The 24,291-nt window shown below is 42.3% G+C and overlaps 2 protein-coding genes across 2 annotated transcripts in view; both read right to left on the reverse strand.

Moving 5' to 3' along the window:
• The window catches only part of cemip (cell migration inducing hyaluronidase 1), a 140,461-nt gene extending 137,813 nt beyond the window's left edge, over positions 1-2,648 (reverse strand). The window contains 1 exon segment of the mRNA XM_080429234.1: positions 2,490-2,648. The gene's annotated coding sequence lies outside the window, so the exon portion shown is untranslated.
• A 7,522-nt stretch (positions 2,649-10,170) lies between these two features.
• The window catches only part of abhd17c (abhydrolase domain containing 17C, depalmitoylase), a 38,082-nt gene continuing 23,961 nt past the window's right edge, over positions 10,171-24,291 (reverse strand). Inside the window, exon 3 of the mRNA XM_080436239.1 lies at positions 10,171-12,736. Within this exon, the coding sequence (XP_080292365.1) occupies positions 12,517-12,736 (220 nt within the window). The 3' untranslated portion in view covers positions 10,171-12,516. The remainder of the gene's footprint in view (positions 12,737-24,291) is intronic.

The raw sequence follows: 24,291 nt of genomic DNA on the forward strand, positions 1-24,291 counted from the left end.
CTCTCTCTCTCTCTCTCTCTCTCTCTCTCTCTCTCTCTCTCTCTCTCTCTCTCTCTCTCTCTCTCTCTCTCTCTCTCTCTCTCTCTCTCTCTCTCTCTCTCTCTCTCTCTCTCTCTCATCCACATTTATTTGTTCTTGTTCCCCTATCTCATCTCGTTTTGCCTCACGGGTACGCATACAGTAATCTCACACGCACACAAACACACACAAGTAAGAATACAGATTATACAACAGCTTGTGCATTTGCAAGTCAACCGGAGATGAAAGGAGATGCTACAAACTCACCTCGTGTATTCCTCCTCCTCACCCGCTCCTCTTCTCACCTCCGGAGACGTCTCTCTCTCTCCTCAGTTTCTCGCCGCTTTCCCCTTGTTCTCGTCTTATGAGCAGACCTGGTTCCTGGGGCTGTTTTAGTTTTTAGATGTCAGAGAAGCTTTATTGTCCCCAACAAGATAACACCTGCACCACCCACCCACCCCTCCCTGTCACTCACAGCCGTTGAGATTTATACAGCTTCAGGTTTAATACGCCTTCCGTTGTCGAGCATCTCTCTATGCCGTTTGTCCTCTACTGCATATCCCCTCTCCCTGTCTGTCTGTCTGTCTGTCTGTCTGACGATCTGTCTGCATCTACGTCTACTGTACCTACCTGTCATCTACCTGTCTGTCAGGCTGTCTGCCTGTTTGGCTCTGTGCCTATAGCCAAGCGGTTGGTCTGCCAGCCAGGCTCTTGGCTTTCCATCCCACTGTCCACTCAACTGTCTGTCTGTCTGTCTGTCTGTCTGTCTGTCTGTCTGTCTGTCTGGCTATCTGTCTTCTCTGGCTGGAGGATAGCTGGTCTTTGCACCAGGTCAGAGCCGTCATCATCACTATTATCCTCATCAACATCATCCTTCTGTTCCCACTCCTCACATACATTGAACATGATCTTTCAGCCTTTCTATAACCTTAAATCACACTTAACAACTTATGTCCATGTAAAAAAAAACATAATTCTGTTTTGTTTTTTTGTTTCCCCGAAAATAACCGATCCACAAAATCGTAGATCTATTTTCAATCTATACTGACATGCCCAAAATAGGGATGCCGGGGTTGAGGTGGCTATGAACATACAGTAAGATCCTCATCTCCTTCCACCTGCCTATACTGTTCCTAGATTTCACTCAGTTCTATCACCATCATTACACCATCTGTCTTCACATTACCACTTAACTACCATTTTTTCTTCATCATCACATCACATCACATCACATCACATCACATATATCATATCATATCATATCATATCATATCATATCATATCATATATCATATCATATGATATATCATATCATATATCATATCATATATCATATCATATCATATCATATCATATCATATCACAATCACATCAAATCACCATCATATCAGACTTTCTGGGGACCTCAGTCATATTGCCTGAGCTGTTTAATTAAAGGTAGTCCCCAAGCAACAACAAAGAAAGGTTAACAGTCGATTCATCAGCTAGAAAACTCACCAGTTATCAGCCCGCATAACAGATGAACTCTATTTCCATTAACCACTTAAACCCCAGCATCGGTATTGAGGGGAAAGCTTTCGCTGAAAATAGCAGATCAAAGCTCACAGCCCCACGCGCTGCATCGCATTGAGAGCTTGTCAATCGGCTATTTTCAGCAAAGCTTTCCCCCACAATAACAGAAAACTGAAAATACACTAGTATTGAGCCCTGAGGGACTCCAGTTACCCATATGGGGGTTTAAGTGGTTAAATATAACTTGTACAAACTTAGAAACATTGTTGATACATTGCCCCTGTGAATTGCACATGCATGTACAAAGGTTCAAACTAAAAGGAAAAAATAGTTACCGGTAACTAACCTGTTGATTATTGGTTGAGAGAGAGTAGCCTACCTCCGGAGGCGCAATTTGAGGCTGAGTGCACTTGACTTGAATCTGTCCCGCGTGGCTGCAAAGTGCCGCGCACCGTGCGTTCCACAGCGCTCATCATCACGCCGTGTGCGAACAATACTGTGTCTCCGGCTCGTGAACCTACTCGAGATATACGCGCTTCAAACAGACAGTGGAACGCAGCATGTCTCCCCCACGTCGTAATCAATAATTAATTAGAATTTCATGTCAAGCTGCGCTCCACCGTACGGACAGATAACTGTGTCTTCACTTAAAGCCGTGCGGAAGTCTCCGAATGGATGGATGGGCAATCATGGGCTGGAAACGGACCGCTGCCATGAGCGTTAATAACCAACCGGTAGCCTAGTACTTACCCCTAAACAAGTATTGTGGCGGCAGCCCGGGTGTGCGCGCTACCTGGGACACTGACACACACACACACACCGACACCTGAGACACTGACACACACACCGAACCTCTCCAGCCCACCTGTAGCACTCACTGGCAAAATACGCGCGGAACGGAGCCACACAGACAGGGATGGATAGATGCCTTTTAAAAGCTTCCCCTACAGTGTACCAACCTGTAGCATATACAGCCAGACGGGCAGTTGTTGCAGGTTTGTCTTGTTGCGTGTTTAGGAGGAGCGCAGGCTTGAGCGGAGAATGGACACTGGCTGGCCAGGAGGACCAAGCATGCATTGATGAAGCGCAGAGGCAGCCACTGATATTATATAGTCATCTCCTTCTCCTCCCAGAGCCGCTGCTCCGTCTATTTACTACAGCTGAAGGGAGAGACACGCCCACCGTGGGATGATTGGCTCCCATATATGGGAGCCTAATCTGTCTCTAGGATTCCAATAATGTGGGGAAAAGGGTGGGTGGGGGGGCAGTGGTGTAAAGTAACTGAGTTCATTTACTCAAGTATTTAAGTAAAATGTTGAGGTATTTTTTAATTTCTTCAGTATTTCCAATGTTATATACTTTTACTTCTACTCCAGGGGTTTTCAACAGGTGGTCCGTGGACCTGAAAAAAAACAGGTGACCCCCCCCCCCCCTTTCTTTGCCATGGATGAAGCAGCATAATTGTCTAGACTCAAAATTCAGATTCCTGGCCCAGCGCCACCTCACAATAACATGTTGCTTTATGATTTACCCCCAAACTGGAGCCATTGTGAGTCTTTTTGATTGATTGATTGATTGATTGAATACTTTATTAACAGTTTGCAAAAAAAGCACAGAAAGTACAGTTCTATACAAAAGGATGCTAAAAGGATTAAACCCAAGAAAGCACTATGGCTTGTTTCCATTGGGCTCCTGTGTTGGTCCATGTGAAATAGCAATGTCCACACATGATTGGGTTATGTTTATTGGCATTGTGCAGGCAAATTGCAACTATGATCTAATTTCTATGAGCCTAGTAGAGCAGAGGACACACGAGGACATTAATAATAACATGCAGACGAATCAATCTCAAATTAATTTGTGGCGATCTGATTGATGTTCCTGTTTCCACCTATAGGGGGCGCTGTTAACATGTATGGAATATAAGTGGTGAACTTGAAATGCACGATGATCTGATGAGATATCAGTGGTGGAAAGTTACTAAGTACATGTACTCAACTCAAGTACTGTACTTAAGTACAATTTCGAGGTACTTTCACTTTAACTTTACCATTTGAAAATAGCCGATCTTCAAGCGCACAATTCGACGCATTGTGAGCTTGTATCTGCTATTTTTCAAAGGATTTTTATACATTTTATACATTTGAAAACTTGGGAAATGAGACATTCTGCATAATGAGTACTTTCTACTTTTGGTACTTTAAGTACATTTTGATACCAATAATGTTGTACTTTTACTTAAGTACATTTAGAATTCTGGACTTTTACTACATTACAGTAGCCTATTGATACTTTTACTTAAGTAAAAATGTGACTTGCTTCTAGTGTGTCACACACGTGGGTCTAATCAGTGTGTTCCACATGCCTGCCCTACAGTCAGCCTAGCCTTGTCCCTTGAGAGTGGATCTGTAGCTGTACTGGAAGTGAGAGCTGTGCCCAATGGTGTAAAGTAACTAAGTACATTTACTCAAGTACTGTACTTCAGTACAATTTTGAGGTATATTTTACTTTACTGGAGTATTTCCAATTTTCAGTACTTTTACTTCAACTCCGCTACATCTCAGTCAGAGGCTATTTTTTTTATATTTTATTTTGAGTATTACAAAAGATACATTTACCACTTCAGCCCTATATACATTTTGGCCATTTGAAAATTGCAGATCTACAAACTTACATGTGTCATGTGAATCACATTATCATGACACATACATTTGAGAACTTGTGAAATGGGACGTTCTGCATGTAGCCTACTTTCTTTTACTTTTGGCAAGTTCATTTTGATACCAATACTTTTGTACTTTTACTCAAGTAATTTTTTAATTCTGGACTTTTACTTGTAACAGAGTAGCCTATTTCTACATTGCAGTATTGGTACTTTTACTTAAGTAAAATGGAGTACCTTTTCCACCTCTGGAAATGAGAGCTGTGCCTCAAATAGTCAGTCAGGCCCCAATATAGGGACAGAGCTGCAAGAATTATCACCGCAGTTTGGCAAGCGGCCGTGTTTACCTAATAAACCCGGACACGGTGGCGTGCTCCGAGTTAATTATAGTGTAAGAAATGCTTCGCATGTCAAGTTGATTTGCATGAAATTGGGCTCCCAGGCTGTGCCACTGACTGCCGCATCACAATGCAGCCAGAAGCACCTATTTGATGCATGTGTGTTTGTTTGTGCTCGCACCCAATCAAATTAATTGTTATCCTAATTTTTAATTTGGACTATTTGTTGTCCTGCATGCAACCGACTTCACTTGGCTTTATATACAATGAAAGCAGGGATACATTAGGCAACAGAGTGCAGTCCTGCGTAACAGCTGTGCAAAGTAGCCATCATCCTTTACGTCGGTTTACGATGTCCTGCCTTAATTTCCTGTCATATCTAGCCTGCTGCTAGCCGCAAGCGACTCTAGATCATATTTTTAATATCTGGAATCTAGAGTTGCAATACCAACCCTTGACAGCCCATACATCCAAACAGAAAAGTCCTATCTGACTGTATTAAATGACAAACTCACCCACATTGTACGGAAAGCTTGAATTATCCTCTTTCTATCTTTTTCAGTTTTTGTTTCATAAAAATCCACCATATAGCTACTTTCTGTCAATAGATTCCGTGCAGGTGATTATTTTTCTAAGTGTTGGAGATTGGAAGCGCTCGTTGGATATCACTTAACGGTCCTTCATAACACCTGTTTTGAGATTGCATGCAGGATGTTGCGTAACTTGCGCTTCCAAACAATAAATGTTGAATTCCGGACTTTTACTTGTAATGGAGTATTTCTACATTGTGGTATTGATACTTTTACTTAAGTAAAAAAAAAAATAGTACTTTTTTACACCACTGGCTACAGCAACTAGGCCTACCCCTGCTCCTCCTGCTGAGTTTGTAGGTAGCCTACTTTTGATTGAAGGCTCCATTTTCATTTATAATAAATAGATCATCATGATGATGATGATGCCAATTATGTTTATTTATTATAAATACAATTATCAAAATAAATTAAAGCCAGAAATGTGTATTATTACTATTTGCTACAGAAAATGCAACACATTAGTCTAACAGAAAAAGTGCGTTCCAGGAGCACAGATCTCCGCCAGGCCAGGTTGCCTACCCTGCTGTGTCAGTCATGGGCTGCAGGGAAAGCAGAGTTTGTATGACAGATGGTGCATGGGCCATGGCATGCTGTTCGCGTTTGTGGCGGCAGCAGAAGTGAACGCTTTAGAACAGGGGTTTTCAACTGATTGTGAACCAGGGACCACTACCCTGACTAAGAATCAACCTGGGGACCACTGCTGTGTTGGGAGGGGATATGGGCTAAGATTAGTTTCTCAACCAATGGTCCACTGACTACTATAGGGTCCAAGTTCATCAAATGTCGTGCTGTGGGAGAAAATGCTTGAAATTAAATAATGACTGTTAAGGGTTGATTTCATTCGTTCCACGATAGTACGTGTAACAAATTATTTCAAGCTCAATCATTATTTAACTGAAATATACAAGTGGTCTAGAGCAAAAAATATATAACAATGATGACTCAATCAGGCAATCTGGACTCTAATTATTACCAATGACTCTAAAAGATTCTCAAGAATGCTCCCTTTTCTGTGGAAGTTCTTGAAAACTGAGAGAGAAAGAGAAACCCTGTTGTCTTGAGTCAGACAGAGTTCTATTCAGTTGCTACCGGGAATCTCATGAACTGTGAACTCCCCTGGTCCCTAAACTGCTCCCTCCCATCCGCCTTCCTGTGCACGGTCACGGACGCATGTACGTGGTACAGACGGAGTCTACACACGCACGAGCGCACACGCGCACACGCACGCACGCACGCACGCACGCACACGCACACACACACACACACACACACACACACACACACACACACACACACACACACACACACACACACACACACACACCATTGCACCACACAATACACTGCTTATTTCAAACTTGCAACAAATACAGGCTATTCTATTCTATTGATTGATTTGCTACTAAAATGTATTCACACTTTTTGTGCTGTTTTAGGGCCACATACCTGGGGTGATTTCCCTAACAATGAATACACAGGCCTATTCATTTATTGGACCATGTCATAAGCCTGATAAAAGTGAATAGAACAGTATAAAAGTAAGAGTGCTGTGCAACGGGGTAGAAACAACTGAATGTGTACTGCTAATAAATTGACAACATAAAGGACAATACCAGTGACAAAAGAAACTATTAAGAAAAAAACACTGATGGCTATGGACATGAGATGCAGCAACCAAAGGCACAGGAACAGAAAATAATGGGAAAATATGAAACATTAATCAAGATGTGCCTCAGACAATGGAAGCCGTGTTCTGATTTCTTCTCCCGAATGATTAACCCAACAACGGGATGGATTATATTCATCCATTGAGCTGCATTTGTCAACATGTTGTTGATTTACTCAAACACAAGCAAGCTGTGTAGAGGAGAAGCAGGCATTCAGATGAGATAAAAGACAGATCCCAAACGCCTGCTTAATCGTTAATACGCAAATCTGACAAAAAGCCATGGGTTGGCTGTGATGGTAATGTGACTGACAGGCCAAACTACATTAGAGTGGTGAGTGAGTGGTACAGCAGGTTAGTATGAATAGAACTGGGAGCGCTGTGTGACATTAGAACAAAGTACAGAGCGGGTGAACTTTGCAGTCCAGTCATCACTTCACACTATAGGGTGAGTCATGGATTATTTGCACCATGCACTGAATGAGAAGTAATGAACTCCACCACAAGGGATACTTTCATGATTACAGTATATGGAAAAATCTTCAAATCTTGAGCTTCTTTGTTTGCGTGCATATTCATGCACCTGCTAGTAGCAGAGAATCCTCCTAAATAGACCATCTAAAAGCTGATGCCCACATAACATGTCAAAAATCAAAGCAAATTGACTTGGTTGGATGTTGCATTGCTCGGAAGGAGAACAATGTATTGTCCAATAACCCCAAACAAGTCTTCATAGACTATGCTGCCCTACAAAGCCTAAGTGCAGTAACTACATTTTTGTAATTATTTGTCTCAAAGGTCAAATCAGCCTTTATGATTTGGGGGGATAAACAATTACCTCATGAACAGATATTCAATTATTAGTGCAATATCACTTATTTATCAGTTTGATTCTTTGCGTAGTTCCCACACTTTGGCTTTGTAGGACAGTATAATTGTTCCATCTAAAAATGGCTATTTCGTATTGGACCGACTTAAAGAGTATAGCACTGAATCAAAAATGTGAGGGAAAGAGGTGCCATCAATACATTCCTAATAGGCTTTGTATTCATTGTCAAATGTGCATGGAGGATACCTTGAGGTACTGACTCGGGTCTAATTTTTTGCTTTGCCCATTCCAGTACTATCAAGATACATTCTACCCATGTATCCAAGGGTAGTTTTTACTTATAGTATTAGCTTTGAGGGCAAACAATAATAAAATAAGAACAGCAGTTAATCTGTCAGTCATTTTTCTCCAGCACATTGTTCTGGGACAGTGAATTTATAGCTTAATCAAATGCTGTATTGCCAGTGGTGAATGTATTCAGCAATGGTTTTAATATATAATGGGGTAGGTGCATTCGTTTAGTGGACTGAGTGAAAGACTGATTTTGCATGTGCCTTTCTCCCTCTGAAATACTCTGAGATAGACTCCTAACAGGTGAGGCACCTGTTCATGGTCTGGCTAGTTGATAGGCATAATTATACTGCAAAGGGAGGCTCATAAAACAACTGTATAATCTCTCAGGACACAGAAGTGTAATTTGGATGAAGTTTAAGGTACTTAAGGAAACTGTTCTCAATTCCAACTTGACCTAGCCTGGGGTTAGCCCCATCCTCCCAGGGTGGAGTTGCCACTTCCTTGTTCTGTTTACTTCGCTCTACCTCTGCTGCCCTCCACCTGGCGGACATCCCAACCTCATAGCCAAGCTAACCCATTCACTCGCACGACACTTTGGGGGCATGAAAACAATGACCTAAGTGTTTCTGTGGTGCAGCGTATACTAGAGCATTAAAATAGGGCAAAAATATTTTCAACCTAGACTGTACAATTCTATGCACTCAAAATGTATAAATCTTTCTTCTCAGAGTGTAAGGGTTTTATATATCTCTGCTGTCCGGCAGAAACCAGCTAACTCCAAAATGTTCATTTTTCAGGAAATGACAAAAACAAAACAATAAGTGGAGTTAGGAGGTTTTGTTCATCATTGATAAGAACAGCTGAATGGACCTCCAAGCTCACAATGAGGTTGGAGGTCAAAAGGGAGTGGAGCCTCGAGTCAGCAAAACAGCAAACTCCACCCCCCTTTGGTGGAGTTAGCTGGTTTAGTAGAAAGTTTGAGGATCCAATGGAGTTAGCTGGTTTTGTCAGAAGCGCTTTTTAATAATTTTCATTGGTTCAATATTTTTTGGGCGGTGTAGCCGCCCCTATAAGTGGGGTTGGGACACCTCATTAGCATTAGTTTCCTGCACTGTGATTGGCCCATTAGTAGACCCCTAGCTGTACTGTGATTGGCTGACTATTGGCTGATTCTATTCAGCACTGTGATTGGCTAGCGAGACACATGATGACATTAATAACCTATAAATAGGATTATGCACTTCCAAAAATATTTTTTTGTGATAGTGAGCTTCCATCACTATGATGACCACTGTGATGACCACACCGCCCACTTCACACTGGGTGTGATTTTTAATCAACACAGACGTAAAGGGTGTTCAATAGCACAGATTTATGGAAAAAAAAGCAAAAGCGGAAAAATTGAGTTAGCTGGTTTCTGCTGGACAGTAACGAATTATAATACTCTTAAAAGTTGAAAAACCGTATCTATAACTTCCAACAATGAGTGTGTAAAAAAATGGTCTTAAAAATTAACCAAGTTTCTATATTAAAAAATAGATAATTTAATAATCAATCCCTATTTTGGGTTATGTCATTATAGGCTAAAAGTCTTATATTCAAATTGGCTTAAGGGAGGACCGGCCGGTGGGCCTAATCAGTCCCACCTGCCAAGAAAGGAGGTAGTACAATTTTCCTGTTAGACAGACGACCCCCCCCCCAGCTGTTCTTGTACATAGTCTTTTATTTTTTCCCCCCTTTAATTTTTTTGATGTACATTATGTTATCTTTTAGCTGTTTACATTTTTTTGTAATGATATTTGAACTGTGGTGCCACTATATTACGTCTATGAATTGAATATCAAGGACCTCATTGGAAACAAGACCGCAAGGACTTTTATGAACAGACCTTTTAGACAAAGTGTTTTAAATGTAACTGCCGTTTTACATTTTTTGCCTAATAAAATATTCAATCAATCAACTCCATACAGTATGGGCACAAAAGGGGGCATGCCCATATATGCACATTATACTGATGACATCAGCAATCTCCATATATGGGCATAAAAGGGACAAGGACTGACAGATACAGAGACGTGGGGCGTATTAGTCGGATCGGCAATGCGACGTAGTGAGTGCCGCGTAGCGGTCCGTACCTCCAGTTTCCAAAAATCTCAAATTCATAAATGAAAATAACAAAAGATAACCTAATAGTAGGCGCCATTCTTATTTACAGAGGAAAGACAATTATCATGAGACAGATACTTCCATGCATTCTTTATTCTGGTATGAGCATTTAAAACATCCATCACTGTCGCCTTGTAGCAACAAGGACCCATGTGAATAACATGAATCTGTTTTATGGTACATTTAAGGCTTTTAATCAATCTGTTAAACACACCTAATACCAAAATCTGATCCTAGTAGCTTTTTTTTCTTTCTGCGCTTGATTTGCATATCGTGATTCCAGTGTTAAAAATCAAGTAGTCTAGAGTGTCCCCATTTTTCAGGGCCCATATATACTGTATGTATAGAGCAGATATAGATGTATAACATTACATATGATTATCTTACAAACCAGCATTGAAGACAGTGTAAATTCTATCAACATTTGTACTGGAAAACCTTGTAAAAATGTCAGTATCAAAACAATGAGTACGACTAAAGCAGGGATGTTTTTTTTCTTCCATTTCCTTTAAAAAACAGGAACTAGAGTCAAATACACTAAAGAGAGCGAGAGATAAGACTGGAGGGCTTGTCTTCCAAAAGGTTGGCCCAACAATTAGCCAGGATTACAGAACAGTAGATCCTTGCTTTGAAAAAAAAGGACAGAAAAGAAAGAAAAACAAAACAATGGATACACCTCAAAACGGGCATCAGCTCACAGCAATACATAGACCGATCGAACGTTTAGCACAAGTAAATATCCTTCCAATACAACTCTCCTTCTTTGAAAAATGGTGGTAGCGTTTTCTTCAATACGACGCACCTCACACACATTTCATTAGCAACAGGCAATGACGACAGGATTTCTGAACAGTCGATAAATGTCCACCACAATGAGGAGTGAATTACATGCGTTAAATTCCAAAGCAACCTGTGCCCCGTCTTCCGTGGTTCTGAGGTCGGTGGACTTGAGGACTGGGACAGGAGGAACCTAATTCTAACAGATCCTTCAGTATGGTGGAAAACAGTGAGTCCTTCATAAGCTCCGCTCCACAAAAAGAAAGGTGGAGTGATCAAAATGAATTATTTAATTAAACAGTACCTCGCTATTGTTTCAGCATTGCTCCCTCCGCCCCAACTGTCCGTTTGTTCACAGTGATTGATTGACTGACCAATTCCTTTAACAAATAGCAGCAGTTAGCGGGTCCCCTGAAGACCACGATGGACCCCCACATGTAGTCAACAGGAATGTTTGGGGTGAAATGTTCAGACATAAGGCTTTGTTTGTAGTGTGAAATGACTGATAAGTATGTACACGCCCAAACGCAACGACAATAGCGCGCAAGGTCACATGAACGTTGCGGTGTTCGCGGATCAGCGAGGGAACACCTAACACAATGCAAACACATTTTCTTTAGAACTACAGATAAAACTCAGCACCATGCTGCCTGGATTTAGTTTACAGTACAGAGTCAAGTGTTTCTGCTTGATACAGCCGTCAAGTGTTATTACCACAGGACCTCCAGTTTGCAATAGCACTGCTACACAGGCCAGATGCATTCCAGGTAATGGAGATTTCTCACACACACACACACACACACACACACTTTGTTTTTCTACCTTCAAAGAAAAACATGGAATGCCAAAAATTACAACAAATTAAGTCCAACATACACATTTCAGAACATGGAAAATTACCTGAAAATACCTGCACATTAAAAGTGCAAATCGTTTTCAACCCTGAATGTGAACTTAAAAATACAGAAAACAAAACAAGAACTTCAATAGTGTATCAGAGGTGCAAAATTCAATAATTCTTCACCTGGTATAAAAGAATACAAAAAAAATGATAATAAAATAACAAAACATTTTCAATCAATCACCAGCCATTGAAGATGAAAGAAATAAGCGATGGAGCGTGAGATAAAGAGAAGACAGAACAGTCAGAGTAAGTGTGGCCTAATGAGAGTGGGAATGCTTCACACTGCCACTGAGAGAGAGAGAGAGAGAGAGAGAGAGAGAGAGAGAGAGCGAGGATAGATAGAAGAGGAGAAACGAGAGAGGCTTAGAAGGAGCATGGGTGGAGGAGCTGAATCCAGTTTCAGGGAGCAAGTGCAAAAACCACTGGCGGGGCCCTGGCTCCTCCCCAAACTGGGGACCCCCAAGTGGTTCGTGGGGCTGCTTCTCAGACCCCAGCCTGGCCTGACCTGACCCTGGGCTACATCTCAATGACCAATAGCAACTAAATATCCTCCACTCCTTTCTTGGTCTCCCTTATAACCCTACATGAAACAGATCCTGGGTCAGGAGGAGGAGTGTAGTGTGCTCGTGACCTCCAGGTGATAGAGTGGTGGGGGGGTGTTAACAGAAGGAAGGGGTGGGGGGTGGTTTCTGGAGCGTATTGAGATGCAGCCCCGCCCCCCCCCACGTTAGGGAGGTCAGCGGCAGACCCCCGCCCCTCAGGAGGTGGGCAGCTCAAAGGAGATGAACTGCTTGAGTCTCTCCAGGTATTGGGCGTACAGCTCAATGTCGTTGTGGCCTGCTCCCTCCACCCACAGGGGCTCCACGGCACGCGGACACCGCTCGTACATGGCCAGGCCATGGGAGAAGTCGATCACCTCGTCCTCTGTGCCGTGGATCACCAGCACCGGGGACGCCACCTTGGACACCTTGTCGATGCTGAAGGGGGGAGAGAGAGAGAGAACAAGGGTATTAGAACAAAATGACTTACAGGAGTCATTGTTAATAATTCATGAATCATTATGTGTGACTGTCCCAGGCATGACTCGGGCACCATCCGACCTCAAACTTGACGTGTGTGTCACAGATAACCCGGGGGTGTGCAGTGGCAAATGGGACCAGCGGTTTTCGAGAACTGAAAAAACACGAATATCTGTATCTGTCTTATCTTGATCTTGAGTATATTTGTTGTGTTTTATTTTATGTTATTTTAATGTTTTTAAACTGCTGTAACACAAATTCACTGAGTTTGGGACAAATAAACTTGACTTTATATAATAGCCAAAGAAGATGATCAAATATAAAGCAGAGATCCCTCAGCATGTGCTTTTAACATTATCATGCTAACATTTTGTGATAATAGATAACATGCCTGTCCTTTGCACACATGTTTTTTATGATGACATAAAATATGAAGACAGGCTTTCAAAGCTTCATTTGAAAATCTCAATGGAAGAATGGGGGGGGGGGGGGGGAAACATACAGTACAGCCCTACAAGGAAGTGAAGTCTACCATTGCATCGGGAAAGTATATGATGAGCTGCATTTGGCCAGAGAAAAGATAAGAGAATGTAAAGGAAAGACAGACTTTCAGTCCGTTTATTCAAGGGACTTCTCAAGAGGGGAGAGAAAGCGGTTTCCTGTGCCCATAAATGAATGTATCTGTCACAGGGAAAATGGCATTCCAGGGAAATTGACAGGGGAGCGCTTGTTTTATAGGCACGGGGCGGTGCTGCGAGGCGGGGCTTTGATGCGAGGACGACGACCACAACAACAACATACTAACCAGGAAGCTACGCTAGGGGAACGCTGAAAATAAAATGGATAATATGAGAGAAATACTCAAGTAAAGTACGAATACCTCAAAATTGTACTTGAGTAAATCTACTTTGTTACTTTGCACAATTGCACCACTAGTACAAGCCTCAGTGGCGCACTTCGATAATCATTGGACTCCCCACCCACTACCACTGGGAGCCGGGGTTTGACTCCAGCTTGGGACATTACTTTTTCAAACAACCGCGGACTACTTTTTTTTCGCTGATAAAGTATAGTTTTGGACCATGACGGAAGGCGCTCCGACTTAGCAGACCTTGAGGCCGAGGAGTCGCGCCCGAGCGCCTCCAGGCGCGAGTGCCCGCGACGACCGGCCGATGGTCTGCTAGTCGACTTAAGCGCCGTCCGAGTTATGTACCGATAGGCACAGAATCGTAAATGATGCTGTGTGGGGACTGCGTTTGCCCCAAGTGCCACTCACTGCACTAACATAGCCCGCCAGGCCCGCCCCCTGGAGAGTGTGTGTGTGTGTGTGTGTGTGTGTGTGTGTGTGTACACGCGCGCGTGTGCGCATGCGTGTGTGCGTGCTGGTTTGTGCATGCGTGCGTGTGTGGTGTGGGGCTCATGTCTGGCTTGCATTGCCCTCTAGCGTTGATTCTACAGAATTGCATGAGGGGCATGAAAACAAGCGTACCCCTTTCAATTTCCCTGGAATGCCATTTTCCCTGTAACATATCCATACCATATCGAGACAAATTAGTTTTCCCTTTGGGGGATGTGTTGTCTTTCGAAGGCCACAGTGGGGTGTACGGGTGAAGGAGCGACTGCTTTACACAGCAGGTCAGAAAGCCATTAGCCATAAAGCACGCCTCATCATCACTGTCAAACAGCCTGCATCAGGCTCTACACTGGGACTGGATGGGAATGCAACAGCACCTCCATTCAACATAGAAAGTGTCTCAGCGTAAACAATGGGAGGCCAGAGAGGAAGGACGATTTGTTGGTGTGGAGACCAAATGCATGCACACACACACACACACACACACACACAGTACAGCAGTGACTTTAAATGGGCTAAATGATGATGAGCTCTTTCTTGATGCCTCAGTGGAGAGAACCTAGCACTCTCTCTATGCAAACCCCCTGCAGCCCTTGTCATGCATACTAATTCCTTGCTAATCGCCCCAGCCCATAACTAGTATAGCTGCTGAGCCCCAACGGTGCCCTGCCATTCAGATAGAGGTTAGGTGGAAGATTAGCGCTGGGAAATCATTGTCAGCTAATTACTTTCCAGATGGAATAAAATACATCCACGTCATCTTTCCAAAATTATGAGCACACACACATAACGACAAGCCGGTACAGTCGGTACACACAAGTGGAATTGAGAGGAGCAGTTCAGTACAGTGTGTTGTCCCTAGACTTTTATTTTTTTGAAGGGTCTCCAGCTCAAACATCAGGTCTCAGACTTATTTTGAAGATACTCCTGCCCAAACGTCAGGAACACAGCCACAAAGAGAATAGAGGAGCAAACACTGCCTCACTATGGGACCAGCGTAAGGTGGAAGGAAAATGTTTGTTTGATACGGAAAAGACGGACAAAGGAAAGGAACGGACAAACATCAAACGGACAAACATGAACGAGACTTGGAACTGACGGGACGTCACGGACATGACACTATCAAACATTTGCGCCTAGCTGGAAGGGGAACAAGGTGAATGCGATTTTAATGTTCTCTACATGTAAAGTGTCTTGAGACAACTTGTTGTGATTAGACACTTTAATAAAATTGAATTGAATTGAATGTTTGTCAAACTTGCACTACTGTTGATGGTCATTTGACTCTGATCTTAGTCAGATTTTATTGTCTGAGGTTTATAGTTATGGTTAATCGTTTTCATATTGCATTTTGATAACAAGGTGGTTTATGTATGCGCAGTCTAATTGTAATGGTAATGAAGGCCTATGTATGGGAAAACGTGCAACTTATTCATGATAAGATGTGGGGTTTGATATGAATGTTTGCTTTTTGCTAAAATGACATGTTTATTTGATTATTTTATGCCATTATTTTTTTTGTTTAAACGTTGGGTTATCAATAAAACTTTATCAACTCATCAGCCCGCTTCACCTCTTAATTTCCAGATTGGTCCACTACTGTACAGGTAGATGACTGGATAGTGCACCCACACAATCACAGCACACCCTGTTCAATACCAACTGCAGACCTGTGTTGCATGTCTTTCCTCTCTGCACCGTCCTGTCTGAATAAAAGCACACAAAAAGAAATAGAGAAGGGTTCTCCGCAGAGACTATATTTTCGCTAGGGCTGTGTAACTCGTGGGTTGCAGCTGTCTGGACGCATATGTGGCAAACCCTATAGGCAGAAGATTAAGTGCTTGTGGAGGCGTGTTCTATAAAGGCCCCTCAAACATGCAATTCCAATTTGGGGTTGACTGGATGTTGCGTACATGATATATGGCGTTTTTTTGATAAGCAACAGCCCCCTCCTACACATTTTTCAAGCACTTAATGTACTTAATTTGGTCAAAGAAAATCATGTTTCTGCAACAATGACATTTGTAAGTGAAATCGCTTTTGGCTCTGCATCGTTTAGATGCCCCTCAAAGTGTGAATCAATTTGCGGTTGATCGGACGCTGTGTTCATGATTTGTGGCATTTAAAAACAAAAGTATGGGGTGGAGTGTCTTCCTTTGCCTATTGGGAGTGTGCATGCCTATCGGCCTGCCAGCCTGGCGTAGATAAAAATCTGACAGTATTCATGACTATGTGATGTTTTTTATGAGTCCTTTGAATGGCCTCTGTGTCACACCTGCTTTCTATGGGGCAGCTATGATGCTCTGGTTCTGTCACAGCGTTAGCTCCAAAGAGACCACAGCATGTTCCCTACCATCTGTCATCTCAATTGACACTTCAGAGAGGATACAAAACAAAGGGATGTCATAGCCCAGCACTGAGGCATAATGACAGCTTAATCCATTACGGGAATGTCATTTTAAGATTTCTTTGGCTATTCAAAAAGAGCAGATATACAAGCTCATAGCGCGGTGCCGCGCTATGAGCTTGTATATCTGCTTTTTTTTTTATCGTGGAAATTTGGTGCAAATCTTTTAATATATATTTTTAAAACATTTTTAACTAAAAATCTTTGCTTCTGGGGATTCTACAAATGTCTTCTAAATCCTAAAAGTGAAAAAAATATGTTGCTATAATCAGTGGTTCTCAAACTTTTTCATGTCAAGGCCCTCCAAAATGATATGTATTGGACCCCCATCTCAAAATATGTTGTTCCAGGGACCCCCCAGAAGCAAAGATTTGAGTTAAAACTTTTCGCTTTAAAAAATATCTATATTCAAAGATTTGCACAAAGTCTCACGATTTTTCTAAAGTAGCAGATCTACAAGCTCATAGCGCGGCTATGAGCTTGTATATCTGCTATTGAATATGAATAGCCAAAGTATAAAAATAATGGTTATAGCTCAAATCTAAAATGACACATAATATGTGCGTCAGTGGCTCAGGAGGTAGAGCGGCCATCTTGAATATGGCAGGTTCTCGGTTCGATCCCGGCTCCTCCTATGCGTGTCCTTGAGCAAGAGACATAACTCTTAACTGGAGCCGATGAGCAGGTTGGTGCCTTGCATGGTTTCCTTTATCGGTGTATGTATGGAATGGATGAATGTGAAATAAATCGTAAATGGTTTTGGATTTCCAACTAGAGCATACAATGTACAGTAGAAGACACGTAATGTAGGCACATAAATGCATACAGTAGACCTCAAACCTAACCTACTCAAGTCTACTGATCTTTAAAATCAATAAACTGTAGGCTACTACAGTTTTTGTCCATTGCTCATCCCATTCCTTCTCACACACCTCCCCCTTAAATTGGAGCTGAGCGAAAAAATGTAATTTGAAACGGACAATAGCCAAGTATGTAGTATCCCCCCAAAGTGTAAAAATCCCCCCTATGCGAAAGATAATGGGAATTGGAGGGGAATCCCCCCCCCCACTCCCCATTTTGAAAAATGAATTTCAGGCCCTTTACCATTCATGTGATTTGATGATAGTGTATTTCAAATGGTTTACAGCTCAACCAAAAATGCAGACGCACACACTAAGTGGAAATCTAAGCTAAGCAAAGTCAACGGGTGACAGGGATGGAAGCGGGCGCTAGGAAGGATAATATTCTTCCTCTAGAAAAGCTCATCAGGACCAGATGGCTAGCTCAGTCCACTGACCACACTGTCACCTTATCCTCCTCATACATTTGCATATTTATCCTCTAGTACTAATATGGCGCACAACACACACACACACACTCTATTCTCGCTTTCTCCTGCAGTTGTACATAATATTGCTGCCCTCCCCTGCAGCCTCCACATCTATAAATGGTAAATGGTGCATTTATATAGCACTTTTATCCAAGTGCATTACATTCACCCATTCACACACACATTCATACACCGATGGCGGAGGAAACAATGCAAGGCACCAACCTGCTCATCGGGAGCAATTAAGTGTTAGCTTCTTGCTCAAGGACACATCGACACCAACTCTAGGGGAGCCCGGGATCGAATTGGGAGGTCTACGAAGACAAGACTCATTAGACGTTAACCCGTTCATACCCGGGTTACCCACCAGGCTTTATCAAATATCGAATATCGTCCTGCCAGTGGCGAACTATTGAGGCATTCTGAGATATTACAGTATGTAAGTACACATGCCCAATATGACCCAGTGGCTTATGCTGGCAGAAGTGTCTTGGCAGGGCAAGTAATGGAGCTGGTTGGCTTGGCCTCTTGTGCTCACAGACTGCTTAAGTGTCTTGGATTGTGCACAGTTTAGAAGTCTGTCTGACAGGATCTGTCAAAGCTCCAAACCTGGTGGCCTGGCAGCTATTTCCCTCCTCAATCCTTTCTTCACATCGACGATCATTGTAGTTATCACTGGGGCACTCGGGTTTTCTGGGTTCCACATGGATGCAACAGCAAATAAACGCCCCGAAATGTAATCAAGCCCATACACATGCCTTCCCACATTCTTGTGATGATTCAAGATCCATCAGTGAGACTTTACAGCCAGGGCCTGATGAAGGACCGGGCATGCAGAGCACGTGCCCCAGGGCCCGACATTTTCAAAGTACCATGTCCATGTTGAATTCATTTTGCAACATGTCACTAATTCAATTGAAACGTGCCCAGACGGGACCCAGCCGCGCGTGGTCTGCTCTCTGCATGTGCAGATGTGTTTGGATGCACCCGATTTGGTGCCATTGAGTATCATTTTTTTGTATTATGTTGATGGCTGGTTAACCTGATACCTTGCAATATCTGAAGTCCCATCTTTGAGGCCCCGTTGGTCATAAGAGTAAATGAGTACTCAAGCATCAGGGCGCCAGGGCATCGTAGAGTTCTATATATAAGATATGCGCCACAGGTAGCAGAGAACAGGTGAATAAACAAGAAAAACATCTTTGCCAGTATCAATAGAATACACCATGTACTGTACCTTGTACTAGCCCTAATCTTTAAACCTGGTAGCCTCATCAGAATACTGAAATTGCGGGATGTCACAATTATTACGTAATTGCCTAATCACAATTATTTGAGATAATCGCAATTATTTTGCATAATCGTATCCATGTTGAGACAGGTTCATACATTTTGAAACATTTTCAGAAATAGTGGAAATAGCATATTTGCAAGCTCACAGCGCGTCGCATCGCGACGCATTGTGAGCTTGTAGATCGGCTATTTCCACTATTTTGAAACACATTTTGAGTGCAAAATATTAAATATGGCGTATTTTGGCCAGAATACATTATTCTGATTATTGGCATCGGTCATTGTGGCCAAGGTTACAGCTCTAGAATACAATTTATTTTCTTCAGATTTTATCAAGAAATTAGCAAGTGCATCTATTCTGCATTCTATCTATTATGCATTCAGTTCAGAGAGACCTTCAATATTCACAGCTCAGTTATCCGTTTCCTTTCACATTGCACCTTCCGTGCACACACAAAATGGTATGTGGTGAGGTAGATTGCGATAACCTAAGTAAATGCTAAATCAAAATGAGAATAAATGAATAAATTACATACGTATACTGTATATAAGAAAATTAAAATAAAACATATTATGCCTCGAGGCTTGAGAAGCCGCCGCCAATTGAGCACATTGCAGCGGTGAACGCCAACGGCCTTGCGCACCGTTTGAGTTTTTCCGTGAGAGTTTTGCAGCGTGCAAAACAGGAGCTAATGGCTAACATAAACGGTCTGATACTGATAACGCTATCAACAGCCCCTGGCCGAAACGGTTTCTCTCTTTGGAGTCATCGGGAAACGGATTTAAATGAGATTCTGTATAAGAGAATCGTTTTACGCAAGCTAGCATGGCCTGCATAGAAAATGCAAGGCAAAATGTCCTCAACTGCCTCCCCTCACTTTAAAAACGGGAGCACAGCATGGCATACCTCCCCTCAAAAGCCTATATGATGTCTATTCTCCTCGTTGCCACCCGCGTGTCCATCAATCATCTCCACACCATGTCAGACCGCTTTCCTTCTCCTGCCTCTGGCTTCAACTTCATTCCAGTCAACGATCTGCTTCTGTAGTCGGTGTTAAATTAAAATGTAACACAAACTGTCAGACTGAAAGGCAAGCATGTTGCCGAATATTAAGGATACATTTCTTTTATGTTTCCTGAGGCATCGTGGAACGGGAAAGATGATGAGAAAATTATTATAATTATTAAGTGCTCAGCTTAACTTTGTCGCCACTCGTGTCCAGGAAGGTGCGTGCTATGAAAAACTAAAATATTTTCATTAGCTAGTGGTCAAGTTCAACAAAGTATCTGTATTTGGGCTGAAATTAGAATGTACTTCTGGAAGAACATGCGCCGGGTGAGCAACTTTCACTGAAATGATAAGGTGGGAGCGGGGGCATCCGTCCTCTAGATTTTATAGAACTCTATGGGGATAATGAGTGAGGGAGCGAAAGATTTAACAGCAATGTCGTCCCCTGTTGATCTTTCATCATGAAAAACACCCCCAAACCCCAACCCCATGTAATCAATGATAGCATGAGGCTAGGACAGACAAATGACGCTACAGCATCATTGTGACTCAGCTTGCCTCCTTTTGGCCATTATTACTCCACCTCTCATGTCTGACAGACTCATCTGTCTGCACACAGATGCAGCCTTCTCTAAAATACAAAACAGAAAGAGAATTCTCTGCCAACCTGCTCCTCTCCTCCAATTATTTTGTGCCAGTGGAGTGCTCCTTCACTTATTCAGGGGTGGGGAAAAGGCAGTGATGGATGTGTGTAGAGATCATTCTGTGTGGCCAGAGCAGCTCCAACCTTCACTGTGGAGAGCAGGTAGGTAGATTGGTAGCTGTACCACTGTCTCTGCCCTCAGAGAATGCTCTTCAATACACAGGTTTTGAGATGAAAGACTGGGGTACTCGGTTTTGGGGGGCTGAACAACTGGGGTAGTTAAGTGTTTCCTGCAGGCAACAAGTCCCGTTAAACTATGACTATAAACTAAGTAAATAGTCAAAGTTTTTTCTACTTAACACTCATGGAAAGAGGGCTTGAATGAGCTGAAATTGAAACAAGCTATTAAACACTCGGAGCGCAAAGTGATGTTTGTGATTGGCTTTAGCTATACATACAGGGCGAGTGGGGGGAGTGTAACTATCGTTCCATATTGTGACGTTAATATCTTGCATGTACATGTAGATAACGATATTATAATGATTATTCAGCCCCAGTGCATGTCCTCCTGTGAGGGTATAGGGCATGCGATGGGTTGGTGTCACACACATAATGGAAAACATAACTACAATACTGTATGCCTGGGTGGTGCCCTATATTTTTCTCATGTTTAGTCTCGGCACTGACCAATTCAATTCTGTCTCAGCGGCACACCATGACTAAACTGGTCTGGCGGAATCCCTGCAGATCATGCCTTCATGTTCAAGCAGGTACCCCAAATCTCAAATGTACAAACATTGATATGCTTTATGATCCACTTGGACTGGGTGGGGAAAGTTAGGTGTAACTGTGAACAGTGGACACATGCCTCTAACCAGGGTCTCGCAATAGCCAAAGATAGTTTCAACTCTGGAAGTGGAATACTGAAGTGACTGAAGCCATTATTGCTTCTTACCGTGCATTTACACATGCACTAAGTGGCACGTTCTTTTTTGTTTCGTTTCCCATTCATTTTCTATGGAGCAGGTGGAATGCCATGCAAAGGATCTTGTTATTGGCAGCGGTGCGGCGCAGGCGGGGGGAAGCGTGAAGAGGTGTACAAAATTACAGTTCTGCATTATGCAAATTAGAAGCGTACTTTAGAAAGGGAAACAGCCAAATTGCCTCATAACAGCCGTGTCCGCATTGAGTGAAACGCAACACCGCTTCAGATGGACAGCTTAACCAGACTGATGCATTCGCCAATATCATTAACAAAGTTTTAATTTAGAAGTTGTACTGTAGGTAACTAGAGCAAACGTAGTCCATTTTGTGACTAAAATGTATAGATTGTGTTCAATTAAGCTGTAGTAAACGGACATTGAGCCCGTCTGCTTTTCTTAGCCACAAAATCCACGATATGGTTAAGCAAAAATCCATGGTTTTGTTTATTCATACTGTAGGTGGATCATGATAGTATCATCTTAAATGCAGACCTATTAATATATTGCCATGGGGGTGCTGTGATCCAGCACACCAGACGGAGGTCCCAGCAGCAGTACTTGACATGCAGCCAAAAGAAACAGATTGGCTCTGTGTTTTAGTCACAAAATAGACCACGTAGCTGCTCATTTGGGATTAATTTTACACTGCAGTGACAACCACAAGATAAAAACTTTATAATCAAAATGCACTACTTTCCATGCAGCAGTCAAATCCATCACTAGTGCGACACACCCACTAAGCACATCTGCGACGAGAGTGAAGCACTGAGTGGAGCAAGCGTGACGCCTATGCCGTGTAAACGCAGCATTATACAGTAGGCTGCTGCAGAGCGACTATGGGGTAGTGGAACAGGGTTCCTCACTGCTGAGTTCTACTTACTGATAGGCTCCTGGACAGGAACCAACTTTCACACGCACACATTCACACACAAACAGCAGATAAGGCAAAGTGGGAGTAAAAGAGGGCTAGAGAGGTGTACAAATTCCCACGCATACGCTCACAAAAACAGCAGATAGAGCAAAGTGGGAGTCAGGCTATACATATACAAAGTAGGTAGCTGAAAGAAAGAGGCAAAAAAACATACACATTCCAGGGGGCTGGAGATTCAAGAGAACAGAGTTCAAACAGAAAGGGGGAAAGTGCACAACAAAAAAAATAAAGTGTGATAATTGACTTCACTCAAAGTCAGTCCAGTTATTTATTATGTTGAACACAGATGATATAAGACTGCTCTGAACTCTGTAAAAACAGTTTGTACATTTTCAGTGATGTTCCAGATCAACTGTAGTGATTTAAATTATGTGTATTGGTCAATTGGGCTGCTAATCTATGCAATGTGTAACATTCCATAAAAGCATGTGGCTGTGTCATGTGCCAAAATACCTACTATCTGGGGTGATTCTGAGTGAACTGTCAAACTGCAGTGGGTCATTGATTTCATAATGGTGGCATGAATGTAGACAAAGGAGACAAAAATGACTCTGAACACTGAATGAAATACATTTTTGTCCTCGACTGGGAACAGTTTATACCGCTTCACCTCTGGCTCATCATTACACCTCTTAAATATTGTTCCTCATCAAAGCTTTTATCACAGGGTTCCACAGTGTTTCTCTAATGACAGGGCTCATTATGTGACCACTAATCACAGACCTGAATAGAGGCAGGTGTAAATGTGATTCTGACACCCTGAGAAGTTAATTAAGCCTGGTGACATAGTGGGGGTGGATATATGTCAACACAAATAGTCATAATTTGATTAATAATATCCAATGTAATTTGACCTATTCTAAAATAGCCGGCCATGAAGCAAACAAACAATGAGCTTCAAGCTCAAGGCATTTTTCTAATATTTAGACAAAGATCATATCACACTAGGTGCTGGGTTATATGGTTGAAAGATATCAGGATTAGGGATGGGCTTTTTCTTTTTTCCAATAGTTGATTAGTAAAGACAATTTTCAAGTTTAGTCAACTAGTCGAATGTCATCTTCCTGCTTTGTTAGTTTGTTAGTGTCAACATAAATTAATACCCAAACAAGTGCCATATGAGAGCAATTTATTAAGGAGGAGGCAGGATGCACAGCCTATTATAGTGAAATGCTGGCCACAGTAAAAGAGGAATGCACTGAACACTCAGTCTCAACACAAACATAACTGTTTAACGAGCCAATAACGTTTGGACCAGGCGGCAAGCTTCCGGTTTTTAAAATGAGGCCAACAAGGAAGAGCCGTTTCCCCTGCAGTTCTCATTAATGCCCAGCCAGCAGATGTCGCTATTTCCCCTCCGGCTGGCTGCAGAAAAACTAACACTCTATTCAAGTGAATGAGGTTTTGGCCGCTTTATCTTTAACAGTTTTTTTATTTATTTTGTCGTAAACATACCAATCTTGCAACAATTTCTTTTGTCACAAACATAACTGTAACAAAAGAAATACAAATACAACATATACATTTATATGTTATTGGTTTTGGCCGTACTTTACACTTGAT

This window comes from Gymnoscopelus braueri (genome assembly GCF_963280865.1).
Source record: "Gymnoscopelus braueri genome assembly, chromosome: 1".
Classification (NCBI taxonomy): domain Eukaryota; kingdom Metazoa; phylum Chordata; class Actinopteri; order Myctophiformes; family Myctophidae; genus Gymnoscopelus; species Gymnoscopelus braueri.